Here is a 25,927-nt window from a genome sequence, read left to right as displayed (position 1 = left end):
ATATGGATCATAGTTCATATATCACATGCAAAATACAGCAGATACAAGTGTGTCCTTCTTTAAATAATTGAGTTTCACATCTTGCTCTACTGAGCTGCTAAAAAAAGACCAAAAAAAGCCTCGTGCCCATGGCAGAGTGGCCACTCCTCGCTTCAATTAGCAAATTCCTCTTTCTCCAGAGAGCCAGGGTTAAGGATGAGTAGCTTGGATATCCTGAGGAAATGTGGCAATAGCAATATTTCTTGTTGAAAGGCCATACACAGAGAACTGCCATGATTTTAGGCAAGACCACACTTGAAGTTTTTCGACAGACCCAGAGCACCAACTGACCAAACAGAATGCTGTTTCTGTCCTAATACTTCAGATGGCTTCATCACGTCCAAATAAATCAGTGCACTCAGCTAATGCTGGGAGACATCTGTGGCCAGCACAAAACAGGACCAGTCCTTGTATCAGACTGTATTAAGTGTCACTTTTTACATTAATAAGCTAATCCACAATCATTAACACAAACCCCCACAGTTTTTATTCAGCCTTCAAGTATGTTTTTGAAACTGTTATTACGCTTTCATGACAAGACTTACATAATTATAAGATTGGATTTTTTTACTGAAAAAGAGGCAAAATTAGCAAACTTCTTTTGGAAAGCAGAAACTGAGACTCATAATCTGCTCAGATGTCAAACTGTTAATGTTTTCCAATATTTGTCTTGCTGTATAAAAAAAGTTTCACTACAAAATCCTCTATTTTTAAATAAACTTTATAAAAAATAAAGTTCAATAAAGTGGATTTTATCTCTCTGTTCTTCTCCCATCTTATTTTTCGCACAGTAAAAAAGCCCACAAACCAAGCACATTTCTGCTGATTTTTTTTAATTTGAAGAGAGCACAGGTCTCATTTTCATAATAAAGCAAGCAGCGAAAGCTGAACTGCCTTACTGAATTGGACACAGCTCATCTTTACTCCAAATACTCCTTTCAGATGTTATCCTAAATTGTAAATAATGTTGCTTTTGATTGCATGCAACACTCAATTTAACTATGCAGAACATTTAAAGAGACTGACGGGATCAGTGCCCCACTCATGAAAAGCTGCTGAGAGAGAAAGGATGTACAACATCCATTATATAAACACCCACTTTGGAAAGTGTCTGTCCTGTGGATGGTAGAAATTTCAATGAGAATAGAACAGATTTACAAATCCACCCTTTACATTAAATAGCAAAATCTCCAAACAATCTCCAGTTCTTGTTTGGTAGGCATTAGGTAACAAGCTCCACTTGTGCAGTTGACATTAATCCTGAGGTTTTAAGAACATTTTCTTAGCTCTTTTACTAGGTCTTGTGCTACTATTCCCCTCTTCAACTTCATCATCTTCATCATCATCCTTGAGTACACGTTGGTCCCTTTTTCTCAAAAATTTCTTCCCTATTGTTCCCACTAATGTTTCGTATCTGTAGAGAGAATAAAAAAAATTACACCTCTTACTAAAATCAGAGGAAAAATCATGGAACATATCCTAAACCTAATCAACAATTTAAGCGGTATAAAAACCTGGTCATTAAAAGCTTGGAGAAGCACAAGTACTACATGACTTACTGCATTATTATTCACTCTGATGGTTTCAATTTAGCAACTGGTAACAAGGAGGGAATTAGCATGGAATACCTGGATATCAAAGGGCAGAAAACCCCTCCAAGTTATTCTGCCCCCAAAATGTGATGGAGATTCAAGAGAATATACACCAGCATTCCTGGAAAATCAACTTGGTACAGTTACACACCTACTGTGGGATTTTTTACTTAGTTTGTTTCCTTTTTGGGTTTTATTTCCCCACATGTAATACAGTAACGTATCGTATTCCTAGCTAGTACTGATTATGTCATAAAATCTAACTTACCTTCTGGCCATCTCTTCATCTGACACATCAGCCTCCATTTTATCATCCTCTTCAATTTCTTCTTCCTTGCACTTCGAGTTCATTTGGATCATTAACTTCTGAAAATGAAGTGAGAAACAGCTTAAACATATAATCATGACACAATGGCAACAGCGCTGAAATTCACTGGTAGATGAGCATAAGAGGTAAGAATCAAATTTAATAATTATTTTCTGTTCCTGGTTAGGCTAGAGCCCATTATTATGAAAACTCATGAAGAAAAGGCAACAGAGAGACAGTGTTTGCAAACATCCTAGAGGGCACTCCAAATCTCCAGGAGACCAGAGAGTTAGATCATAATTAATTTTTCATCGTGATGTTAGCACACAGACCTTGAAATGGTTTTAAGAAGAAAGAATATCTTTGAGGATTTACAGTGAAAGCCATGAAGCAATCATATGCTGAGTCACAGGGACAGCAAGTTCAAAGCAGCTAAAAGGATCCCCTGGTAAATTACCTTACATAGCCTTCTGCAAATCTCTTAGTCTTTACACCTTCAGCCTCCTGCTTCAGTTCAGTGGTAACCTTTTTATTACTGTTCCTGTGTACTTCTATCAGCATGAATCATTCCAGAAAGAAATTAAAGACTCTCTTGCCCAGCATTTTCACTTTGGAACTCTAAGCCTTTACTTATACAAGTAAGTGTTGAATAAATAGGGTTGAATGTTTGTAGATTGGACTCTGCATTCTATGTCAGGAGGAAAAGTGAGCTTTTGTTTTGGTGAGCAGCATGTGGGATGGTTTCCTCACTTCAGGGAGGGAAAATCTGCAGGAGTCATGTAATTACTGACCAACAACACAGGGAGGTAAAAGGATTCTATTTACCAGATGCTGCATTGATCAACATTTAGGGTTGAATGGTGGAGTTTCTGGACATGGGAGGATTTATGGAAGGTGCTGCAAAGGCCAACAAACCTGCAGTGCAAACACTCAAATCCCCATCTTCAAGGGCTTCAATACTAATGTAAGACAGCCTGAAACCAGGACATGGAAATGGTACCTCAATTTCTGGATTGAATCCTTTGAAGGACATTCTGCCATAAACGAGATCCTCACATCGCAGAAAGCTTCTCTCTTCTATTATACAGCTCCTGCATGAAACCCCAAACCCAGCATTTTGTCAAACCACGCACTTTAAAATAATCAAATTAAACAAACGCAAAAAGGATGTGCTGTCTTCCCCCCACACAAATAAACAAAGCCACTGTGTATTTTAAATCATCAACTACTTTCTGCTTAATTGCTCTGATAAATCTATCAGTAGAAGGATCTATGAGTGCAGAAGAATCCTTTTTGCCAGAAAAGCTGCGCCAGTTCCACATGCAAAATTAACTCTCCTGACAAAAAGCACTCTTTGCTATATGGTTCCGCCTACATTAATACTTTTGCCAGATTAAAAATACCACATAAATATCACTCCCCAGGTGGCACTACTATACCAGCAAAAGCTTCTAATTAATTTTTCATTGTGCTGTTAGACCATGCATTCGTTGAGTCTGTCAGGGTATAAAATATTGTGTCACTTTCTGTTCAGCAGACAGATTTCCCCCTTCTCCCTCCTTTTTTTCCTCTTTTAATGAGCACGGAGTGAGAAAAGAAACACGACCCTGAGGCATTCAGAATACACGTGTCAGATAAAAGTACTTCCGTGGATTGTTCCATCCTTTTCCTCACACATATGTACTGGTTTCCTCAGCCTCTTCATCTCCCATGTAAATCAAACTCTCATGATCACAGAATTCAGGCTGAACAGATTGAGCTCATTGTCCTGCCTCAAGGCAGAATCAGTCACACGTGTGCCATGAACAGCAGAGGTCCAGCTAACCCGTCCTCAAAAGACTTCCCATGATGAAGAATCCAGTGTCTCCTCAGGCAATCTACTCCAGAGCTTCAATAGCTTTATTGTTATAAAAGTTCTCCCAATGTCCAGCTTGAACACTCCTTGCTGCAACTGAAGCTCAAATACCTTTCTGTCATATCCACCAAGAGTAATAGAAAAGAGTTTATCAATGGCCTCATTCAACTACAGTTAATTCCTTGGGTCCTAGCTTTTTCAAAAGTATGTACGTTTTCCCTCAGTGGAATTTTTTGCCACTTTTGAAAGGATGAAACCCAAGCAATTTCAAAAGTAGTTCTCCTGCTATTTAAAGCACCTTTCTAAAGAGCAGGACACTTTTTTCCTTATTAGCTAAGCCTTCCTTTTATTTTGCCATTATCTCTCCTATTTCAAAACCAGGATTTGAAGTGAGCTGGACACAAGAGGACAGAATTGTCCTGAATCGACTTAACCATGTGATTGGAGCTGAATTTACTAACAAGGTTTTAACCTTCTTTTTTTCAAATGAAGGGAAAAAAGCAGCAATGAATGAACTGGATCCTGACTGAAGGAAAGTAATTACGTGCATCTAGAAGAATGTAGAGTGAAAGAAAAGAACACACATAAGAATTCAAAGTAGGTCAAACTACAGTAGGCAACCTCAAGAACAGCCCTAAAAATAACTAATAAAAAAGTTGTAATGCCAGTCTGTCACTACTTTTGCTTCTTTTAACTGGTTATTTATAATACTTATCTTACAGGAAAAAATATGAATATGCTATTTCCATTTCAAAACAATCCTATAATGATAAGAAGTACAAAAGATTACAAGCTTACTCTTTTTCCTTTAGATCTGGTACATCAAGATACCAGTGTTCTTCACTAATTATCTTCTTTTCTTCCTCTTCTAGTTGTTTTTTAGTTTGTGAATCCAAACCCCTTTGCATGAACTACAAAGAAAGACACAAACACACAGCTTCAGTTTTCTGCAACATGAGTTATCTTCAGAATACGTAGTAATTACATGATGGCAATTATCCATTACATAATGTTTAGCAGTTGATACAAAGTCAATGTTTTTTTTTGTGATTTTGTTTTTCCTCTGAGTTTGGTCAAAGTTTGGGTAAACAGACAATGGAAAACTAAAACAGCTGCTGATCACAGCTATCTACTGAAAGTCAACAGTCAGTCACACCTGTACTTACACATAAAGAAACAGACCTGTCCTGGCCAGTTTTGATGGATTCGTTGTTACAGTTCCCTAATTTCACTAAGGTTTTTGTAATGTTTCAGCAAAGGCCAGACAGAAGGTAATGAAGTTATTATTGCACATCAGGAACCAACTCCATCCATGCAAACAGCACTGGAGCTCAGAGCTAGAGGTGGGTCATACCAAGCTAGACATTTTTTGAAACATCTATACTTTCAACCATCCTCTTCTTTTCTCAGATTTAATGAGCTGGATTACGTTTATAGCTCTGAAGGCACAAACCTGCCTTCGGAAGTGGAAAAATGTAAGACTTTGAAACCAGACTATGAAGAAAAGTCCTCTGTATCCAGCTGTGCTAAAGGAAGACGTTCCCAGCTCTTCAATTCTCACTGACCCACAAAAGTATGGTCCAGCCCTGTATTTAAGCACCTGTTAACTCACTGCAGGAACAGTCTGCCAAAATAGCTGAGGCCAATAATGAAGTTTAGGGCAAGACTGCTATTCCCTCCTAATACAAGGACACTCCTGTCATTTGCTTCTTCGGTGATAACCTCTGTCAGAGGATGGGAACAGGCAGCTAGGAACAGTAACCTCGCAACAGCTGGGAGCAGAAGAAGACATCTGTCACAGCCTATAAAAAACTGCTGAGAGCACAGAACTACAGACCTGAGGCCTGGGAAACAGCATTTTAATTTCCATTTGTCTCAAGTCAGGTGCCTGAACTGAGTGACAACTAAGTCTAAACAATGTCAATGAAACATGCTGGGAAAAAACCAGAACTCTCCAAAATTTTATGGTGATGATCTATACAGTCCCAGCCCCCTGAAAGCTGGGACTTCCCTTAGGAACTACAGTAAGTGTTGGAATAACTGTACCTGTCAGAGGTCTACAGAGGTCAACCTAACCCCCAGACAGAGACAAGTCCAACAGTACAGTTCACACACAGTCCTGTAAAAATATATAGGTGATATAGGTGTGCAACGTATATATTATAGACAGCCCACACATCTTTTCAGTCTTTAGAAAATGCCCAACCAAACTCAGAAGTAAAAGCCAAGAGCCAAGAGCTAGTGTCTCATTTCCATTTCTGTTTCTATTTGCATCCACTGTACAAGATCTTTAATGAAAGGAAAATTGACTCCTGTTTTCTGAGTCGATTCAGAATATGTCAAAGCTTTCCAATTAAAATTACAGTATCTTCTTGAGGAAAATAAGTGAATCTATCATGTGGAAAAACATATTGCTCACAGAAATTGGTTAGCCAGTCAGAAATCTCAACACAAGAAACTCTGCTACAAGAACCCAATTAAATAACCATTTCACACTCCATTTTAAAGATTATGTTCCTAAAGATTACTACAGGAAAAACCTAGATTAAAAATTATGTGATTGGGCTTCTCTTGACTGTAAACACACACTAATGAATTAAAAATATACCCATTGTGGTCAGCACAGAATATGTGAGTCAGTAACTGAAGAGTTGTTTGGGTGAGTTTCCCCAAGGTATGAGACCTGGATCAAATGGGGCAAGATCTAAAAGTCTGTCTCCATGTGGCCCAGTACCTACTGCAAATGTATCCAACACCACCAAGCACACGTCACCTCTGGGTGCCACTGCACCCACCTGCTGAATTCTGGTAATACATTGGATCACTACCTGGAGAGGCAGCTGCTAAAGGCTTAATTAAAACATTTGTAAACAGGAAGATCTGCAGGAACAAAGTGCTAAATGCAATATTTGTGTATGACCTTTTCAAAACCTACTGATCTCTTCAAAGCTGGTTATTACTGCCTGGACTGTGAACCTGCAAATGTCATGGCAGCATATTCACATGGCTGATTCTCCACGGCCTTCCACATAAAAACAATCTAAAAACCTGCTTTTGAAATCTCCAGGGGATTAGTAAACTGGCAAACAACAGAAAGAAAAATTTCATTTTAAAAGTGTATTATATAGAAATAAGGAAAAAGAATGATGCTGCCATCCAGGTTATGGGAGTCACACATTGCTGGCTGACTCACTCCAACAACTCCTCCCTTTTGCAAGCGATGTATTTTGTTCCTTCTGTGTACAAGTTTTGGATTTAGCAGCATCTGTTAATTAGGGTAAACAGTCCATCATCCAACTGTAGCAGAGTGCACTTTATGTGAAAAATTGAACTGAAGTCAGCTAACTCTTTTCAGCCAGAATGTGAAATATAGGCCCATATAAATACGTGAGGGAAAAAAAAAGTCTAAATAAAACACCACGAGCAAGAAGCAACAAAGGCCCCATCATATTCAGTAAAAAACCTGAATATTAACATTTAAAAAAAAAAATAATAATAATAAAAATATATATATAAAAGGAACTCAGCTTTTCCTGGTTGTTTTCCAGCAATAAAGGACCATCAATCACAGGAGAACGTATTCTACTGAATAAGGAGTTGTAGTACATGGTGTGAAGCAGAATCCATTAGCCAGTGAGCAGAGATTAATTTCACTCTGCTGACATGAGATTCACAATTCCAAAGGTATTTATATATATAATAAAAATAACAATCGGGATGTTACTAAGATCCCTATAATAATAACATAACCTGGATGTTGCTAAGACCCCTGGCACTTATGAGTTGGGAAAGTTGGTTAATACTTGATATTGATCCCCATTCAGACTGGGACTTCCTTAGCTAGCAACGTAAACGGGTAAAAATGGAGACACCAAAACCAAAACTTTTTTTCCTCAATGCTATAAGCTCCACCCCCAAGTAAAGCAGGCAGCATTGAAATTTTCATTTCAATGTGCTGTTGAACTCTTTTAATTTAAATTCACAATAAGCAACCCAGCTGCAGAGGAGCGAGGTGAAACGAAAGCACACCCAAAAGGCGCTGCTGGGGCTGGCTCTTGAGGCCGGACTTTTGCCGGAATCATCAAGCTGCTCTCTTGCACCGACCCCTTCCGTTTGTAACCCCCGAGGCCCGCTCGCCGGTGTCGGCAGCAGCGATGTCCTGCCGGGGGAAGAGCCAGCAAGCCCGAGAGGCAGCGGACCATGGATAAACATGTGTGTGTTCAGAGCGTGGCTGGGGAGAGCCAGGGCCGGCGATGGGCACGGGAATGCCCGGCACCAGGGCTCCGTGAGGGCCGCGTGTGGCCGGGAACAGCCACCCCGGCCGCGGCCCACGGCGCGGAGCCCCTCTCGCCATGGGCACCGGCACGGCCCCGGGCCGCCGCCTCCAGCCCCCCCGCAGGCCCCACGCACGCCCTCCCCTCCTTCTCCCTCACCTTCATGCGCAGCAGGTTCTTGGACAGCTTGGTTTTCACCTCCCCGGCCATGGCGGCCCACAGGCCGCGGCGGATCCCCGCGCTCGCGTAGCGCCGAGGCCGCGCACGCCGCGGGAGGAGCGGGGCGCGGCTGCGGCGCGGCTCCACCCTCCGGCCGGGGGCGGCCGCGGGCACTGCCCCCTGCCCACGCCCGCGGGAGCCGCCGGGGCCGGGGGGTGCGCTGGTGATGCAAAACCAGCCGTGGAAATGAACTTTACGGCTGTGCGGGGTGAGGGAGATCGGGGGCGTGAGCGCGACATAATTCCGCTTCGGTGTGAAATGGTAAATCTGTAGGGGAGCCTGACATGCCTTACCCATGCTTGAGTGTTGTATAGTGCTGCCGGCTTACAGCTTCATCCATAATTTTCTGATATTTGAAAAAAAGAGTATAAAATACTTTTCACACTGGCATTTGGAGACTGCTTGACTTTTTAAGCTTTTTTTTTTTTTTTTTTTTTTTTTTACAATCAGCACTGACTTATTTAAAAACAACAGCAACAACAAGAAGAAAACCCCTCAAAATGGTCAAATGTGATTAAAACTGGAAAGCACACAAATTCAAAGATAATACAAAAAGCCTCAAAGCTTTGTTAGTCCTGAATGGTGATTTGTGAATTCAATGTTGGCAGTGCTGTTGTTGGACTGCCGTGCTGGGCACTGGGAGCTGAGGAGGAATCCTGATAAGGAATTGCCAGCTGACTCCCAGTCAGAAGCATGTACCACAATTTCTCTATATGTCCTCGTAAATCAGGTTTCTGATGCCTGTTTTGACATTTGGCACATAAACTGGGTGATAAAGCAATAAGAGTGAGGGTTCAGTGTTCAAAACTTTAATGAACTGGTGTGCTCCAAAAGACAATTTAGGGAGAAAAGTTCCCATATATGCAAGATGTAGGTCAAAGCTTGAAGAACTCTGTAAAGATTTATGCTCTAATAGACTCCACAGAAAGGTATAATGAAGGACAAAACCTGATTGCAGTGGGAAAGGAGGAAGAATTATCCACATCCAGGCATCCTTATTACACATTTAAGCTCAGTGGACTAAAATGACCACAAATGCCAATGAAACATGGAGCCACAAATGCTTCAAGGCAAAGTCATAACAGTGCATGAAAATATTTAATTTTCGTATAGGGAAGGCACCTTCATTCCCAGGCTCTGTAAATGAGTTGAAGCTGCTCTGAAGTTCAAGGCCCCAGTGAGAAAGTCACATTGTGAGTGTGGGAGTGATGCTGTTTAGCTCCTTCTCTGTTCCCTTTCTCATTAACAACTATCGTCCCTTCCCAACAAAAGAAGGCTGAGAAGAAATTTGCCATTTTCTGAGTACGAAGAATGAATATGTTTGAATCTTAGTGAGCAAACCAATAGGGGAAAGCTGTTAATTAGTGTGATGGCACAATACAGCCAGAATCTGTCCATTTTTGGTATTATGTTCTATTTTCTGTGAATTTTAATAATGCATTTACTTTTTGTTGATCATTGCAAATCAGAGCCCTGTGTTTAATTGCATGACCTTCAATGTCAGGGCTTTTCTGAGCAGTTTCAGTTCATTTACAGTCCAGGAATGTACTTTGAATGATTTCATCTGAATACCGTGGCTCTCTTCAGCACTTTGGCAGCCACTGAGCTGTGGTAGTGCCTGGCTTTGCTTGGTGGCCTTTATAAGAGCTGTTTTCTGTCCCTCCATCCTGCAGAACATCCCAGCTCAACAATTCCTCAGCAGATTCTGCCCACAGCCTGTTTGGGATTTAGGCACTGCACATAGCAGCTCCTCTCTGCCTTTGTTGAGGAGCATCCTGCCCCCAATCCTTTGGGAGCTGCATTGTAATAATTTACATCACCATGCAGCGTCTAACTGGGATGGGGACAGTGCAAAGGGTTTTCACTTTATCTAACCATGAAGATTATTCCTGGTGATAAAGATTATTCCTGGTGCTCCCTGGTCCCCACTGCACCCCGTGTCTTGGTGTCACATCCCACGCTTGTGCGGAGCCGCTGCCACTGTCTGTTGGCACATCAGCTAAAAACCCGCCTCGATACAGGCAGGGAGAAGCGTTTTTGCAGTAAAAGCAGTACGGGTTCTGTGATGTTTATTTAGAAAAGTGGAGATTGTAAAAAGGCTGCCAAAGAATGTGATCTATTTTGGCAGTAAAAAAGTCAAAAGGAAATTTTTGGGTTGCATCTCCCATCAGTTGAATTGGATGGGGAGGTTATAGATAACAATCAGCTGCCTTGTGGACCAGATTATACTGTCTGGTAAATGTGAAGACACTCCATTGATTGCCGGAAAAATTTTTATGATTTACTGGTGGTAGTGGAAGCAACTCAGAGAAGAATCCAGCCCTGTAAATATGCCTGCCTGTGAAGTGGAATGAGGGTGAGGAGAGTTAGGAGAGAAAAAGAATCTCTCTATGTTTAGAGAAGAATCAAGGGTCATTGTAGATGACAATTAGACGCCTCTCCCACAGCTCTGAGTGCTGCACAGTAGCTCCATTTTCAGCCTGGAAACCCATTTCTTTTTCAAAACAAAAATACTCAGGGAAATAACTTGGGGGAAGGAGCTCCATCTCATCAAAGATTGTGCATTAAACAAGCAGATAAAAGATTTTTCTTCCAGGAAATGTGGTCCCTTCTCCCTCTAGTAATTACAGAAGTGAAATCAAAGTTGTCATTAACATTATTTAAGGAGTAATCTCTCTTGGAGCAACACATGTGGCAGCTGTGAAATAATTTCGCACCAATGGGATCTAATTTGAGGGAACTCGTGGCTTACTTTTCCCATAACCTTTTATTTATTTGTATTCTCATAGCAGTGTGATTTTAGTGCAGAATGGGTATCTCAAACCTTACAGCAACCCATCAGCTGATTTGATTTCTTATGAGCTGTCTTTGAATTTTGAAGCAGCTTTTTACGGTTCTCAGAATACCTGAAGCCTTTTTCCCCTCCTTGCAGTATCAAAATTCTTGTAGTATGATAGGCGAGCCATTAATTTGTGTCAAACTCCTCCAGTGTGTTTCAAGTGAGGACATAATGTGTTTTTCTCTATGAATAAGGAAAAGAAAATGAGAAGCGGAGCTGCCGGAGGTCTGTTTGCAAACCTGAAAGGAAGGTGTGAAGTGCTGCATGCGGCTGGGTGTGAGCAGGGAAGCAGTTTTGTCCCCTGTGCTCCCCACCGAGAGAGCGTCAAATCCTCCACGTGGCAGAGGTGCCGTTCTCAAGTGGAGGACTCGTTTTTCATCTCTCCTGCTCCCACCCCGCTCGGAGCCGCTAATGCATGCGGTAATGCATGCGGTGTATTGCCAGCTGCTGAGGTGCTGGGTGCCCGGGGATTTGTTACAATATTCATCACCTTTGATGCACTCAAGTACAGCCCGCGCTGCTCATCCCGCTTCGTACCTCATCCACGGAGGATAGGGGCTGGCTCCAGCTCTCCTTCACACTGCACTCATCACCCTCTTCGCTTTTAGTCCCCTTTTGTGGCATTGACACCGGTTTAGGGTGTTTTAAATCCCTGCCCCGCGTTCCTCAGCTGACCACAGGCTTTCCTGTGGATGGGGATGATGTGGAAAGATGCAGCAGGAGCCGGACTCCTGTAATTTGGGTGACACGGATCTGTGGGCACAGCTCACGTTGCTGACTTCCCTTTTAACAGCCTTCGGTAGTTCACAATTTATGCAGCGTGGAAAGGTGTGTTTTAAAAATGTGCTTGTGGCAAAACAGAGTTACAAAATCTCCAGAGCAACTAAGATGTGTCTTTGGAGAAAAGGCCTGGTGTCAGCTTGGGAGAGTGCTTTTGGCTGGTCCAGTGGCAGGGTGACCTTTGCATGAATAAACAGAGTAATTCCTTTTTGATTACAGAAAGAACCAGCTTCATAATGGCAGCTCCCTATATTCTGCCATCAGCTGAAGTGGTGGAGAGAACACATGCAGGTCTGTCATTCTGCTGGCATGTGGAGAAGCCTAAATATTTGAAATTATTTGATATATCCCCACGTTAGGAGTCAGAGCAAAGAGAATGACTGCAGAACGGTGTGGAGCATCCTTCTCTTTGCTTTCCTTTAAAAATCAGGAGGCTTTTAACTTTTTGGATTTGATGGAATCACAATTAAAAGAGAAAAGGAAAGTATCACCCTCCGTTTGTTAACTATAAAAATGCAATCCAGCAGTGCTGCTGGTGCTCTGCTGTTTCCCAGGTCAATAAATGGCTCCCCTGACTTTAATAAACATTGATGCTGCAGGCTTGTTCTACAGTGATTGAACATTTTTATAGTTTCAACCACTCACATTGCACGAAAGCTTTAGGAGTTTTTTGGGTTTTTTTCCCCACCTCTCTTTTTCAGGAGGGTTGGTTCTGATTGATTAAATTGTCATTTTCAGAGTTAGTTGCTGAATTATAACTTGGCGTTTTTAACCATGCGATTTGTTTAAAGAGACAGCGTTTTGATATAGCAGAGAGGCTGAGAATTTTTAAGCAGTAAAAGGAAATTTTGTTCACTTTGTTCTCAGCCTTTCATCACTGCCTGACAAAAATGCTCCTGAAAACAACGTGAAGGCTATGATATGAAGAGAAGGTTCTTAGATCCATGCTCACTTCTTTATTCCATCACGGAGCTGATCTGTGCAGAACTATATTGCTTTCGATTAGTAGTCGGAAACCTCATTGTTGTTCACATGTTTATATTTCCAAGGAAGAAGGAAGGGAGGGAGGGAGGGGGAATTAGAAACATAAAATGAGTGCCACCCAGTGTGATGTTAAGAGTAATTGGCAGCATTGTACTTTGGACCAACCCCCTAATATGCATGATGGATTTCTTCGCACCAAAATGATGGGTTCTGAGTCAAAAACCTGCAGGGGTTTCACCTAAGTCCAGACTGAGCCTGGTTCAAAGGGACAAAGACCTTGTAATTCTTTAGAAATTGAGAAAATCACATCCACATGATGATGCATTCATTTTTTTTATTTAACCAGCTGCCACCTTCCTTCTCTGTGAATAACTCCTGGGTTTCAAGGTCTGCTTTTTTTTCACTTTCCTTCACTTCCCCTCAAGTTAAATCTGTATTCAAGAAAGTAAAGCTCAAGTAAATGAGGCTCACATAAAAAACATGTGTGTTCAGATTGTGTTTGAAAAGAAAGGCCAACAAAACTGTCCTCCAGAACATAACAGGGTATCTTTTGCTTTTGATTTACAGTGCCTGCAGGGGAAACAGGATAATCTAATGGCCTGAATATGGGAGATTTTACACTGCAGTGTTACCCTGGTCAGACTCTGAAACAGTGCTTAGCAGTAGAAATCTCAGGGTATCAATATGAAATACTGAAGTCCAATTATATTTCTGCTTGTACACTTCCCCCTTTCTGGCCATTTCAGCTTCTGCTCTGAAATAATAACTTATGGTGGTGCAAAGCTGAATTTCAGCAGTGAATTATATCCCTGGCCTCTAAATTTAATTGCATGGTACTGCAACTAACCCACTATCCATCTTGGTCCCTGGAATTCTTCCTGCCTCTTTTCTTCTGCTTCTATGCCATTCGAGACCTTTAGAAAACACAAAAGAGGTGCCCAGAAAGAAGGTGAATTCTGAAGGGAATGTTTTAACTTCTTACCTGCCACCAATTCTTGATGGTCTTTAACTAAAAAAGGAAGTAGGGCTCACCAGCAGTGGGGTCAGGACGAGGGGCTGCAGTCTCTGGATGTTTTCCTGCAGTGCTGGGTACCTGGGGTCAGGAGGACAATATACAATTTACATTTTGGATTTGATCCAGTCATCTAGGTGCTGTAAAGGACGTCCTTTTCCCACCATGTAGTGCCTGGATGGAGCCAGATCAGGGCTCTGATTCAGCACAGCAAACCTGGTGTTCCTGACACCGCTGTTCTGATCAGCTGAAGGTTTCACAACAAGATGATGCTTGGGCAAACCATTTATAGCAAAAGCAAAAAAGATATTCTGTGGTTATCATGAATACAATAGGATTACGTTTTTAGGACAGTTACTCATGTTTGTTTCAAAATCATAGTAAGGCCATTTTATAGGCTGGGGAAATAAGCTGTAACATGGAAAAGAGTAAAATATTCATTAATGCCATAATGATTTATATCAAAACATTATGGGGTAGCACATTTTGCCTCGGACCAGTTCCTCAATGAATGTTTTTCTAATTTCCATAAGTAATTGACCTCTCATTAGCGACTCATCAGAAAAATTGAGGTGATGTGACAAAAGCAAACCCACTGCGACAGAAACTCTAGATAGGCATAAATCATTGAAGACTCTAATGGATTCAAAATGAAGCACCACAAGAACTTTGTGTTCTCTGACTGAAAAAGGATTTTGTTTGTATCTGTGAAGGGAAACACTTTTCTCTGAATATCTATATATGTGTATATCCTTAAATCCATACTTTAGCTCATGGCCGATTCTCAAACACTGAACATTCACTTCTTCTCCTTGCATGTAACTTCATAGGAAAAAGAATTAGCCAAATAATTCAGACACATGTGTAAGTGTAAGTCTGTGTAAGGTCCTGGTACAACTGTAGGCACTGAGGCTGGAAAAAATGCAGTACACATTTTGGAACATGGGCTAAATACAAAACTTAATTTTGGAAACAAATAAACATCAACTTCTCACTGACTCCATCATAGAAGTAGGCATCATGCTGAATCCTTGTCTGTGAACAGTTGTTTCAGAGGGAAGGGATCTGCCTTGTCCTTTTTATATCCACTGTTAACCAACACAGGAATGTTAACAAGCCCAAGTAATAGATTTTTTGCATATTGACGTATTAACTTAATAACCTTATATATCTGTCTTTTTAGAGATCAATAAATCAATTTTGAGCTAGTTCTCCATCACTGCAATATTGTGAAAAGTGAAGCTGATATTTAATGTAGTTTTATGAGTCCTGGATGCTATTGGACAAGCCCAGAAAAAATCCATTTCTTTTTAATATATTCCTTAAACTCCTGATGCCCATCCAAAACTTATTTGAAAGTAACTGGATTTATGAGTTCCAAGTTAACGTTTCATTATGAAGTTACCTGGGTAGGAGAGAGGAAAAAAAAATCACTGTCTGAAAGTTTTGTACAGCAGAGATGAACCTCCTCTGACCTTATGCAATAGTGGCTAAGAAACTGCAGGGTCTAAAAGGTGAATAAAAGCAGTGGAGTAATATTATAAAAGAGTGGGAAAAGCTACTGGCTTAGGCCTGCCCTGGGAAAAAGGCCAGCGAGAATCTCATTTTTCCTCATTTGAGAAGTGTATCTGTTGTCTGGCTACCTTTCTTACAGTTTGTTTTTTTATTTTTCCTCCTGGATTCTCTTGCAATGGACCATTGCATAGCAGTGCTTTAATATGGATGAATATCGCTTTTGTTTTGCCAAAGGAAGCACAGGAGTGATCATGAGAAATTTCCTATTAAGGAAGAAAAATACATTTTTGAAGGCTCACTCAGAAAAATCAGACTGCCTTGCTTGCTTTCCATGACATTTAAAAGGAGGGCATTGAAAAGAGATGGTAGACAAACAGTGAAGTTTTGTGGTGTATTGATTGTTTCATGGCACTATAGCAAATGATTAGTTTTGTGATGATGCTCCTGTATCTTTTTTTTTTTTTTTCCTGTGTTCTTGCAGGAGCTGTGGCTGCATAGTTTAGTCCTGATGATCTCAGCCCAAATTTACAGAAAAATCTGATTTCCAATGCCTTTTAGCACCAGAGAGCACCTCTTCTTAGAGCCATGACTGAACTGATAAGAAACATGATGCAACAGCAGAGAGCTGAGACTCGATTACCCAAAGATCTGTCCTGTGTCCAACATCTGCTCTAGGACTTCCAGAGCTGCTACAGAGATGGAGCTTTTAAACTCCTGAACATCCTTTCTGTTGGACTAAACCATCCTCATCAAGTTATCCCTGCATCTCTCTGCGCAGCCCCGTCTGCTCCTTAGAGCCCAGCCTTTCCCCCCCAGTTACGTGCTCCTACACTGCCAGGATGTCAGATGGGCAGAATTTCTCTGAGATTTAGGAACATATTTGGATTTCAGCCAGGCGTGGAAGATACACATACTTCCTCTTTATACCCACGCACATACCCAATATATTCCTTTACATATGGAATCTGAATCAGTAATACCAAAAGCCTGAAGTTGAAGGAAGGACAAATGCGTTTATAGCCATGTTTCTTGATAAGGCTTTTATTTATTTTATTTTTTTAAAGATCATTTATTCAATAATTTTCTGGGAGTCACATCCTTGATCAAGTATGAAAGGTGGAAACAACACACACAAGGTGGAAATAACACACACCAAGGTAATTCTCCTGATATAGATTGACTTTAAAGAAGTCCTAGTGCTAGGCTTAAAATTTATGATTTAACTGAACTAGTTAAAAATGCTTCCTTTCCTTCCCTTGAAATGTAAGGAAAAATCTCACCTGTGGCATTTTATCTTTTTTGCAATATTTTGGGTGTGCCCTTGCACTGCCTGTTGGTGGGCCCTGAGGTTAGGACTGGCTGTATCTTGCTGCTTTATGCTGAAAGCTGCTAATGGGAAAAAGAGAGTGCTATGATTAGGGGCCCAAGCAGAATTTCCAAACCTGCAATATTATATCAGTATTCCCTGGGGCAAGGAAAGCTGTAGATATTCAGGAACCCACCAAATTAGCTAGGAAGGACATCCTTAATAACAGCAGCAGAAGAAAATAGCAAGGTTTTTTTTGTTGTCATTGCAGCATGCTTTTGGTTGTTGTATGCAAAGTGGTTTAATATCACCTTAATCTCAGTTTGCTGTGTGAAAAATGACCCTGTCAATTTGACACAGAAGTAGAATATTGAGAAGTGGAACATTTTGTCTAATGGGGAAGAGCTGACAAAGACAGACTGAATAATACTTAATTGGATAAAACTGACTTGATTTTGAATTCCAAATGAAATTAAAAATATTACACTAAGATTTATGGGGGTTTTTTTTCTGTCTTTTTTTTTTCCTCTGTCTGTGTTTGCTGGGCTTTGCTCGTGTCACCAATCTTTCAGTTTAGTAGCGCCATTCCGTTCTTTATTGATAAAAGCCAAAGGCTAAATATTGCAAGACATTTGGCAATGCCAATATAAATGGGAATTCTCAGTTGTGTACAGCCCAGTTATTGATGTCTTTATTAGCAATCTTTAAAAGGGCACATTCTGCTTTCCTCCTCAGCGCTGTAGTGTGGGGATGAGGAGAGTGCCTGTTGGAATTAGCTAAGCACGAGCCAGTTCTGATTGAACACGTCTCTGCCCTGTGTCTCAGCAATGCCTTTTGCCCCTTTGCCCATCTGTGACTCTTCTGCTGTCCAGGATATGGGAACAGAGCAGGCTAATCTTCACCTGATGCAGGAACCACCATCCCTTATTTCTTATTTCTTTAAAGAGCTCTCCACAACGCACTGAGTTCCTGCAAAATGTGTTATCATATCTATTCAGGGCAAGGCTTTGGTCTGAGGACACTATAGGGAAATTCTTGGAGGAAATTAATATCTGAGGATTTTCACTAGCCACTATAAAAAGTTTTATCTGTGTTATTTTTTTCTCCCACTTTGCTGTATAAACAAACATGACACTTTATTCTATGAAGTGATTTCTTTCTGAATTATAGAACCACAGAAAAAGCATATAAAACCCACAAACCTTATTATTTTTGTATTCTTGAAACTCAGAATTGATTTAAACCAAGTTCAGCCAGCAATATTTCCTCCCCATCCGAGAAACTATATCCCGAGCTTCAGACTAAAGTAAATTTTTATAGGCATGTTGTAATTATAAACCCTCAAGAAATGGATTTTGTAACAGGGACACGGGCACAAAGCTTCCCTGTAGTTACTCTGCCGAGCACTGATGCGAAGAAGCTGAAAATCCATCCTCCCAAGAAGGAGCTTATTAAAAGACTGCAGTGGTTTTAATGACATTTCTTGTGACATCAAAATTATTTCACTCAGAATCACGGAGCATCTCTGTTTCTGCATTTTCGAAGGTCCAGGGGGGAAATGCTGCTGCAGCCTCATAGTGACTGAGGGGAGCAAACCAGAGAGAGAAATCTGCTCTGGTGCTCATATCCTCTCGTGATGGGAGATGTAAATGAAGCTGTTTAATTAGAACAGCATATAATAATCATCAGCAGGAAGGCAGGGGGAGTGTTTGGAAAACACCCTGGGTTCAGCTTTTCCCCTTAAATTGATGAATAATGGCTGAAAGGTCAGGGATAATTGAACTCAAAATGAGGGGGTTTGGCTCACATCAGGTGTATGTGGCAACTTGTGTTCTTATTGAAGTCTGTAGAGATCCTGGATTGATTTTCTTGCAATATTTCAAGCCAAATGGATATTTTCAAGCAATATACATTTCTGATTGGACTGACCATTGTATTGTTTATATCACATCATTTGTGCACATGAATTCAAATCAAATGATGTCAGGCTGCTTGGCCCAGATAAATCACACCGTAAGAGATTAAATCCTTCTCACTTGATCAACCCTAAATTACACTTCTCAGCTCTACAGCTATGCAAATACTTTGCAAAGATGGATAAATAGCTTTACTGCCATTTTAGAGGTGTTCAAAGATAAGAATTGTCCCCCAAACACACACTAGCTCAGGGGCAGAGGACTGAACAGCATCATCCCTCATCCTGCATCCACTGAAGCCTTCAGCAACATTTTCACCCAGAATATCCAGCCTCTGGCAGCAAGTTTGCTTGGCTTTCTTCTGATTTCCCGGAGTTTACTCCCAGGAGGAAGGGGCTAAATTCTGACGTCTTTTCAAAGGAGATGTACAAAACAAGTGATGGTAACAGCATGCAGGGAAGGAGGAGAGTTCAGTCAAGCTGATGGACTGTTGCAGGCTGTTCAATGTGAAATGGCACAGGCTGTGTAACAACCCTTCAATTTCAGGGATTTTTGGCATTGGCTCTTTGATCAGTCAGACAATGAAGTGGGAAATGGAAAACCACAGAGATCTCAACTTCATCCACCATGCATGGGAGTTGCCAAAAATAGCTGATTGAATTGCATAGCAGGACCAGGGAAGTTTTCCAAAGTTTTTCAGGATCTCCAAGGAATTTTTGGCCCATATTCTGAGAGAAAAATCATGTTAGTCTCCCTTTCCCTGAGCCAGTTCTCTCATCCGTGCTCACTTAACCCAGATGCATGGGACAGAACCCAGCTCCTTCTGAAGCCAAGGGAAAGCTCCTACTGGCTTTGGTGGAGGCAGAATTCATCCCTCTGTGAGACAATCATATTTATATTCAATACCCTGCAACTTAAACTGAGGATTAGCAGAATTAAACTCTCCTAATTTGTATATCTCATACTGCCAAACCGCAATTAACTTTTGTGCGTTTGAATTAATACAGAAAATTATTAACCACCCTTTCCTCATGCAATTATCATTTCACGCTTCTGGAAAAAAAAAAAAAAAAAAATTCTTCAACATATGAAAAGTAGCCTGCACCCCTGTGACCTTATCCCTTTTATTATACTTTAGTCAGTAGAGTAGAAAACAATTTTTCACCCCGCTGCTTCCATGTGCAGGTGATGCTTTCCCAAAGCCACTGCCGGGCTGAGCACTCCGTGGATCCAGTGGCTTTGTGTGGGGCAGTCCTGACAGAGGGACAGGACTCAGAGCTTTAAACCCACCCAAGGACAGCACCTGTTTGTGCAGCCCTTGGCCAAGTTTGCATCCAGCTGCTTTTTTTGGTGTTATTTTTAATTGTGCCGTGTGCAGGATCAATGTCGTTCCTCTTCTCCCGTACGAGTCCCAGCGGGACGTTCTTCTTTTCCCTGGGCACGGAGCTACAGGTTGGCTGGGCAGGGGAAAGGCAGCCTGATGCAGACAGAGATTTCTGCCTGATTTTCTGCTTTTCTCTTCCGTGGGCTGCCTGGACTCTGCCCTTACACAGCACTGAGAGGACCCAGTTGGTTCCCAAACTTGTTTTCCCATGGGTTTTCCTTGTGCTGCACCATCTCTCCTTCAGGTGCCCATTTCCTTAAATCTAATTTCCTTAGAAAAGTACAATTTTTAGCTATTTTTTTTTTTTTTTTTATTAAGGGTAGGGGGAGATATGCAAGGCCAGATACATTTTAATTGATGTAGCCCCCCTTTTATAATAAATGTATTTGTAACAGCATAATGAAATAGTTGAGCAAAAGTTCTTTTCCAGAAGAGTAATCTTTAACTGGTGCAAAATGTCTCTCTGGGATTTTCTCAGGTTTTAATTTCAGTTTGAATAAGTAGTGTGAGACACCAGGCTGCAGAAGATAAAGGTGAATTTCATCTGCTTCCAGCTTGTCATAATGGAAATAATAACTACTTTAGCTAAAAACAAGTTTCCAATTAGTTTCTCTAAAACAATATTATCCCCCTTTTTTTAATAGATACTGCAGCTCATTCTGGAGCCTAATTTTGATAATATATAAACAATTCTAAAGTAGCTATTTCCACCAAAAAAGTGACAAGCACAGATTTTGGAAGCACACGTTGGGAGCCTGTCTATACTGAAAAGCAATCTTTGCTTTTTTTGAGGCAAATCTTAATAAAAAATCAATTTAAAATATTCTTTAGGATGAAGATATCTTTCCTGAAAGACTTTATTTTAAATGGCTGGATAGTGGTCATTAAATGAGACATTCTGAAATTATAAAAAATGTTTGTTTGAGAAAATGTGTAGGCTATTTATTTTATTATTGATGTTATTCTAAGAATAATTATTGTGCTTAATGGGGGGTTTCAAGATGCAGGAAAAGTGAAATAGCACTGGCTTTTAAATGCAGCTGAAATTGGCTGATTTATATATAACCCTAAATTCAGAAAGCAACAATAACATGGCTGAGAAAAAAGTAAACTCAGGTTAATGTGAGGATTCTGTGCAGGGATGTAACATGATCTATATTCTGTCCAGTCCCACCCTGGGACCTCTGGGACGACTGTCATCTTAAATGCCAGTAAGGTGTTAATAAATGGACTTTTACTGTTTAGGAGGGTGGTTTTTTGCACAAGAAGGAAACAAAACCCGAGCTCTGGCATCCAAAGCAATGTACAGCACTTACAGAGAAAACGTGACTCTCTCAAAGAAGCCAAGATGTGTGGCCCTGTTGATTTATCCATCCCTGCCTAAACAAAGAAAATAAATTTCACAAAAAAAAAAAAAAATTCCCAGAATGACACAGAATTTCAAAGACTTTGTGTGACAAGACAGCATGAAATAAAACAGCTATGTTAAACCCCCCCCATCTAATTTAAAAACTGAGTTTCATAATGCATAAACCTCTCATCATCACATGTACATATGTGTGCAAAAACTGTGGGGGAACAGATCCAGGAGACACTGAGAGTTCCAGGGATGTTTTTCTAAATGTTGACATTTTGCCGTGCATTTTAGCTGTAGTTATGGAGCTGCGTGGAGACACAACTGGAGAATTATCTCCTTGATGAAAGAATGAAAGACCAGACAAACAACCAGTATCTATTTTTGATGAATGTGGCTGTCAAACTGGCATGGATGAGGGTCCTTCTAATGCACTGTGCTGTCTCTGCCAGCAGCTGACAGGAAATGCTGTGGATGAAAGAGTAAAGATCACGCAGGAAGCAATTGTAAAATAATTCACCCTTCACACTATCTTTCAGTCCTTTTTTTTTTTTTTTTTTGTAAATTCTTGCTACTCATGTTTAATATCACTAAATGATTTCAGCAAGTAAACCTCAGGCTTCTGGTATGACATGGTGCTAACAGGAGACTCTTTCAACTTCTGTGATGATACAAGAAAAGTCTGTCATAAGCTGCCATCAAAGAGCTGCTTGTTAACACCCGGGCTGGTGCTTGCCCGTAAAATCGTTCAGACAATTCTGAAAGGAAACATTTGCAAACATCATGTGCTACTTGCGAATGCAGGTCTCTGACAATACCTCACTACCACACAAATTGTAATAAATTATCAGATCAGCACAGGCAATCTACGAAAACAGGTTAAGAAAACGGTAGCAAAGCAGGGCAGAAGCTGGAGGTAGCGTTGCTCTTTATGTAACATGCAAAATATCCCAGTTCACCTGGAGAAAAAACCTCATTTGCATTTTCTTCCTGCTCTGTTGTAAAAGGAAAAGACGTTATCTTTGTGATTTACAGAAGTAAGGTTTACAGAAATGAAAATATGGCGCTGATTTGGCCAGCCTGAGCAAGGTAATTTTTGCAGTGAAATGCAGAGTATTTTGTGAAACCTCTTTGGTGCCCAGTCACTCATAGCTCAGCCAGGCTATGAGTGATTTTGTTTGATTTTTACTGCCTGAGTAAATGGACATCAGAGAGGAATTCTCTAATGCAGGTGGCAGAAACTGATGTAAAATGGTGTTGCAAGGAACCTTCACGACTGTGTGGAGGCTTTTGACACCTCATCAGCTCCTTAAGCACAGACCTGAGCTTCTTCCTTGGAGATCCAACTGTGACCAAACTCAGCGAGAGCAGGAGCCTTCCCAGATGGGATTAGCTCCTAGATGTGGTGTGCTGAAGTCTCACCTTCCCCAGCGGAAAAAGAAGATAATGCTTTGGAGACCTGTGAGTCAGTCAGTGCAAGGTAGAAGGAATCTGTTACTTGAGAGCTGGAATATGAAGTTTATATTCCATGAATACTGTCTCATGAAACTGTGCATTAAACAGGTTCTTAGGAATGTGCAGCCCAATAAATAAACCTAGTAATTCTACCCATACAATAAGGAAACGAGTCAGTAAAGGTGTGGAAAAATGAAGGAATGACAGGGACCCTTCATCATGGTTTCGCTGAGGGTGTTCCCAATTTGGGCAGGGAAGGGAGCTGTCATTTTTTCAAGCTTGCAAGCAGAAATCACGGGCTGGAGAGACAGCAAAACTTATGCTTGATGTAAAGGAGACTTAATATCAGCATAAACAGACCCACTCAAAAATAATGAAATGAAATTTTAAAAGGCTTTATGGCACTCCAGGTTCAGCCTCTGCAGCTGGATTTGCATAACTGCGGGGAAGAAGCTGCAGAGGTGGAAGCCAAACAAGTTCTGTTAGAGATGGACTGCAGAACCAAAGGGGTCCCAGGAGAGCGAGAGCAACTTCAGAGGTGCTGAATGTTTCAGGATAATTCTTGAAGATTTTGAGATTCTCTCAGTCCCTTCCATGCAGAACAAGAAGAGTTAATAAATATTGTCAGCGCCTGGGGAATTGTTCACAAGGGATTTTTGGAAGAATAAGCTTCATATTTAGATGTATTTTCTCATTATGGCTAATAGGATGATGAAGTGAGAAATGATCTCAGCCACTTATAATTCTAAAAGCCCCTAGCCTGAATAATCTATGTTGATTTAGAGATAAGAGCGTCAAAGGCAGAACTCATTTAGCACAATGTCCATTTACTTACTCTGAAGATTTTACTATCCTGCACCTATCGTATAGACACTTATAGAAGTTGATAATGATGTGAAAAGAAAAATGTAATCAAAACAAAAATGTCAGTATGCAGTGAGTTACTCTGTCCCAGCCTGTTCTACTGACCGACTAAAGCTGCTCCTCATGAGGAGCAGTGCAAATGCCGAGAGAGAAAAAACAGAGAGCATTCCCACTGTGGTGGGTCACAGCCTCCTTCAGGCATCCACCTGCTCTGATGTGGGGCTCTCCAGGCTCTGCAGGTGGGTCTCTGCACGGCTGCCTCACCATGGGCTGCACCACCAGCTGCAGGGGAATCTCTGCTCTGATGGCTGGAGAAACTTTTCCTCCTGTTCTTTCCTGATCTCAGTGTCTGCAGAGCTGTTTCTCTGACAAACTCTCATTCTTTTCTTCAGCTGCTGTTATACAACAGCTTTTTCCCCTGCTTAAATGCTCTCTCCCAGAGCTGCTCCCAACCATTCCTCAGCCTTGGCCAGCGTTGGCTCTGTGGGACACGGGGACCTTCTGGCAGCTCCTCCCCAAAGTGACCCTTCAGCACCCCCTGCTACCAGAACCTCGCCATGCAAACCCAGTGCTGCACTCATTAAGTGGAGCAAACCGATGGAGAGGATGGTTTTGTGTGCTGGACTCTGCAGCAGCACTTTGAGGGTGACAGTCATGTCACCCTGGTTTTTCTGAGTTTTTTAAAGCGTTTTGATTGTTCATAAAATAGAATCAGACCTTTTAGCTACTGTACAATATTAGGAGCAGTTTTCGCCTTTTCTCACACATGTAACATAAACAAATCCTTTGTTTTTCATTCTCTGTCCTTTGTTTGCATATTTCTAACCTGAAAACAATTGTAACTGACAGTTCATCTGGCCATTTGGCTAGGAGGTGAAAACTCCAGAAGCCAATCCACAGCCAGACCCACAAATGTATAAAAAGTAAGAAATAAACAGGCGAGGGGCTCTTGGTCTTGGCTCAGCCTTGGGCTCTCTCGGGGGAACAACTCTACCCTGCGAAATCTCTCGTCTCCGTGTGATTGCTTTGCGTATCCCAATCACAACAGTCACACTCTCAGACCAACAAGGGTGTTTGCTGCTCCACTGCTGGGCTTCCCTTTGCTAAGGAAGTCTTGGTTCCACTGCTGCACCAGCTTAGACTTTGGGAGGCAGAAGCCTTCTTTGATCACCTCTCTGTGCAGATTCCAGAATTCCTCTCTGCAGCAGGCTCTGCATTCTCCTACAGCACACATTAGCCCACTAGCACAGGCAGCTGTCCTTAATTGCTCCGGATCACAGCCAACACTTTCCCCATTTTGGTTCCAAGTCCTCATGACTGTAACATCTTATTTTCAGCGAGAGTGTTTTCCCACGCATGGGACAGCAAATGTTCAGGCTGACCTGAGGAGCTCTTTTTTTCTGACATTTTTTGGGTTCTCTCCTCTTCAAAAAATGATGACGAGCTCTTTCAAATGCCAATTAGATCATCGTAATTAATATTTCACTTTTTTTTTTTCTCACATCACAGAGATTGTGCTTGCACAAGCCTGTGGTTTTAGGCAGTGTTTGTACTTCCTGAGGTGATCCCTGCAGGGGTTTCTGAGAGGCTGCGTCATTCTGGGTGATTTGAGCTCAGGCATTTGGACAGTGGAGTCGACATTTCCAGCACTGCAGCAACAAAGGACAAGTGTGGGACAAGTATTTGGCTCGAGACAGGAGGATATTAGGAATGGAGACTGTAATTTATGTCTCTGCATTTTTTAGGACAGAGCTGATGATACAGCTGAGCCAGGACAATGCTGGTTGTCTCTCAAATGGGGAATTCTGCCCTTGTCTCCTACACTCCCAAATGCACAACTCCCAGTGGAAATATGAATTTTTGACATCACACTGGAAAAATGCTCTTTTTCCCTTCTAACTGGTTCTTTCAGTGGGGATTTTTGGTGTATTTCTTTCCTCTAACCAGCTCCAAGCACAGCCTTACCCCTGCAGATTGGAGGTGGAGCAGGCTGGTGGTGTGGTGTGTGTAAGGGCAGCTGTCCACCTCCCCCTCACCTCGTACCCTGAAGGTTCTGCATTCTTCCAGTTCATCTTTCCCTCTGCTGTTTCCTCTTGTGCTGAGACCTTCTGCAGTTGGATTCCTGTTTGATTGTGTAATAAACCCATGAATTATTAACAGTGTATAAAATATTGACAAACTGTTCTCTGAGATAGAACAGCTTTAAACTATTGATTATGAATCCAGAGAATT

At 41.4% G+C, this 25,927-nt stretch overlaps 1 protein-coding gene across 1 annotated transcript; it reads right to left on the bottom strand.

Annotated features, from left to right (window-relative positions):
* Window positions 1-742: 742 nt before the first annotated feature.
* On the bottom strand, window positions 743-8,344 carry MPHOSPH6 (M-phase phosphoprotein 6). The gene is made up of 5 exons (XM_040075217.1): window positions 8,227-8,344; window positions 4,592-4,704; window positions 2,939-3,029; window positions 1,900-1,997; window positions 743-1,453 (listed from the first exon to the last, which is right to left on the bottom strand). The coding sequence occupies exons 1-5, from the start codon at window positions 8,275-8,277 to the stop codon at window positions 1,294-1,296; spliced, it is 513 nt and encodes a 170-aa protein (XP_039931151.1). The 5' UTR covers window positions 8,278-8,344; the 3' UTR covers window positions 743-1,293.
* Between the last annotated feature and the right edge of the window lie 17,583 nt (window positions 8,345-25,927).

This window comes from Hirundo rustica, chromosome 11, assembly GCF_015227805.2.
Source record: "Hirundo rustica isolate bHirRus1 chromosome 11, bHirRus1.pri.v3, whole genome shotgun sequence".
Taxonomy (NCBI): domain Eukaryota; kingdom Metazoa; phylum Chordata; class Aves; order Passeriformes; family Hirundinidae; genus Hirundo; species Hirundo rustica.
The sequence above is the reverse complement of the archived record's forward strand: the minus strand, read 5'-3'. Positions and strand labels throughout refer to the sequence as shown.

Excerpts from the sequence above, each read along its gene's own strand:
- MPHOSPH6 (XM_040075217.1), bottom strand. The coding sequence starts at position 8,277 with ATGGCCGGGGAGGTGAAAACCAAGCTGTCCAAGAACCTGCTGCGCATG. Across the intron at positions 4,705-8,226 it reads AGAACCTGCTGCGCATGAAG|TTCATGCAAAGGGGTTTGGA; the intron begins GTGAGGGAGAAG and ends CTTTCTTTGTAG. Across the intron at positions 3,030-4,591 it reads CCAGATCTAAAGGAAAAAGA|GAGCTGTATAATAGAAGAGA; the intron begins GTAAGCTTGTAA and ends GGTTTCATGCAG.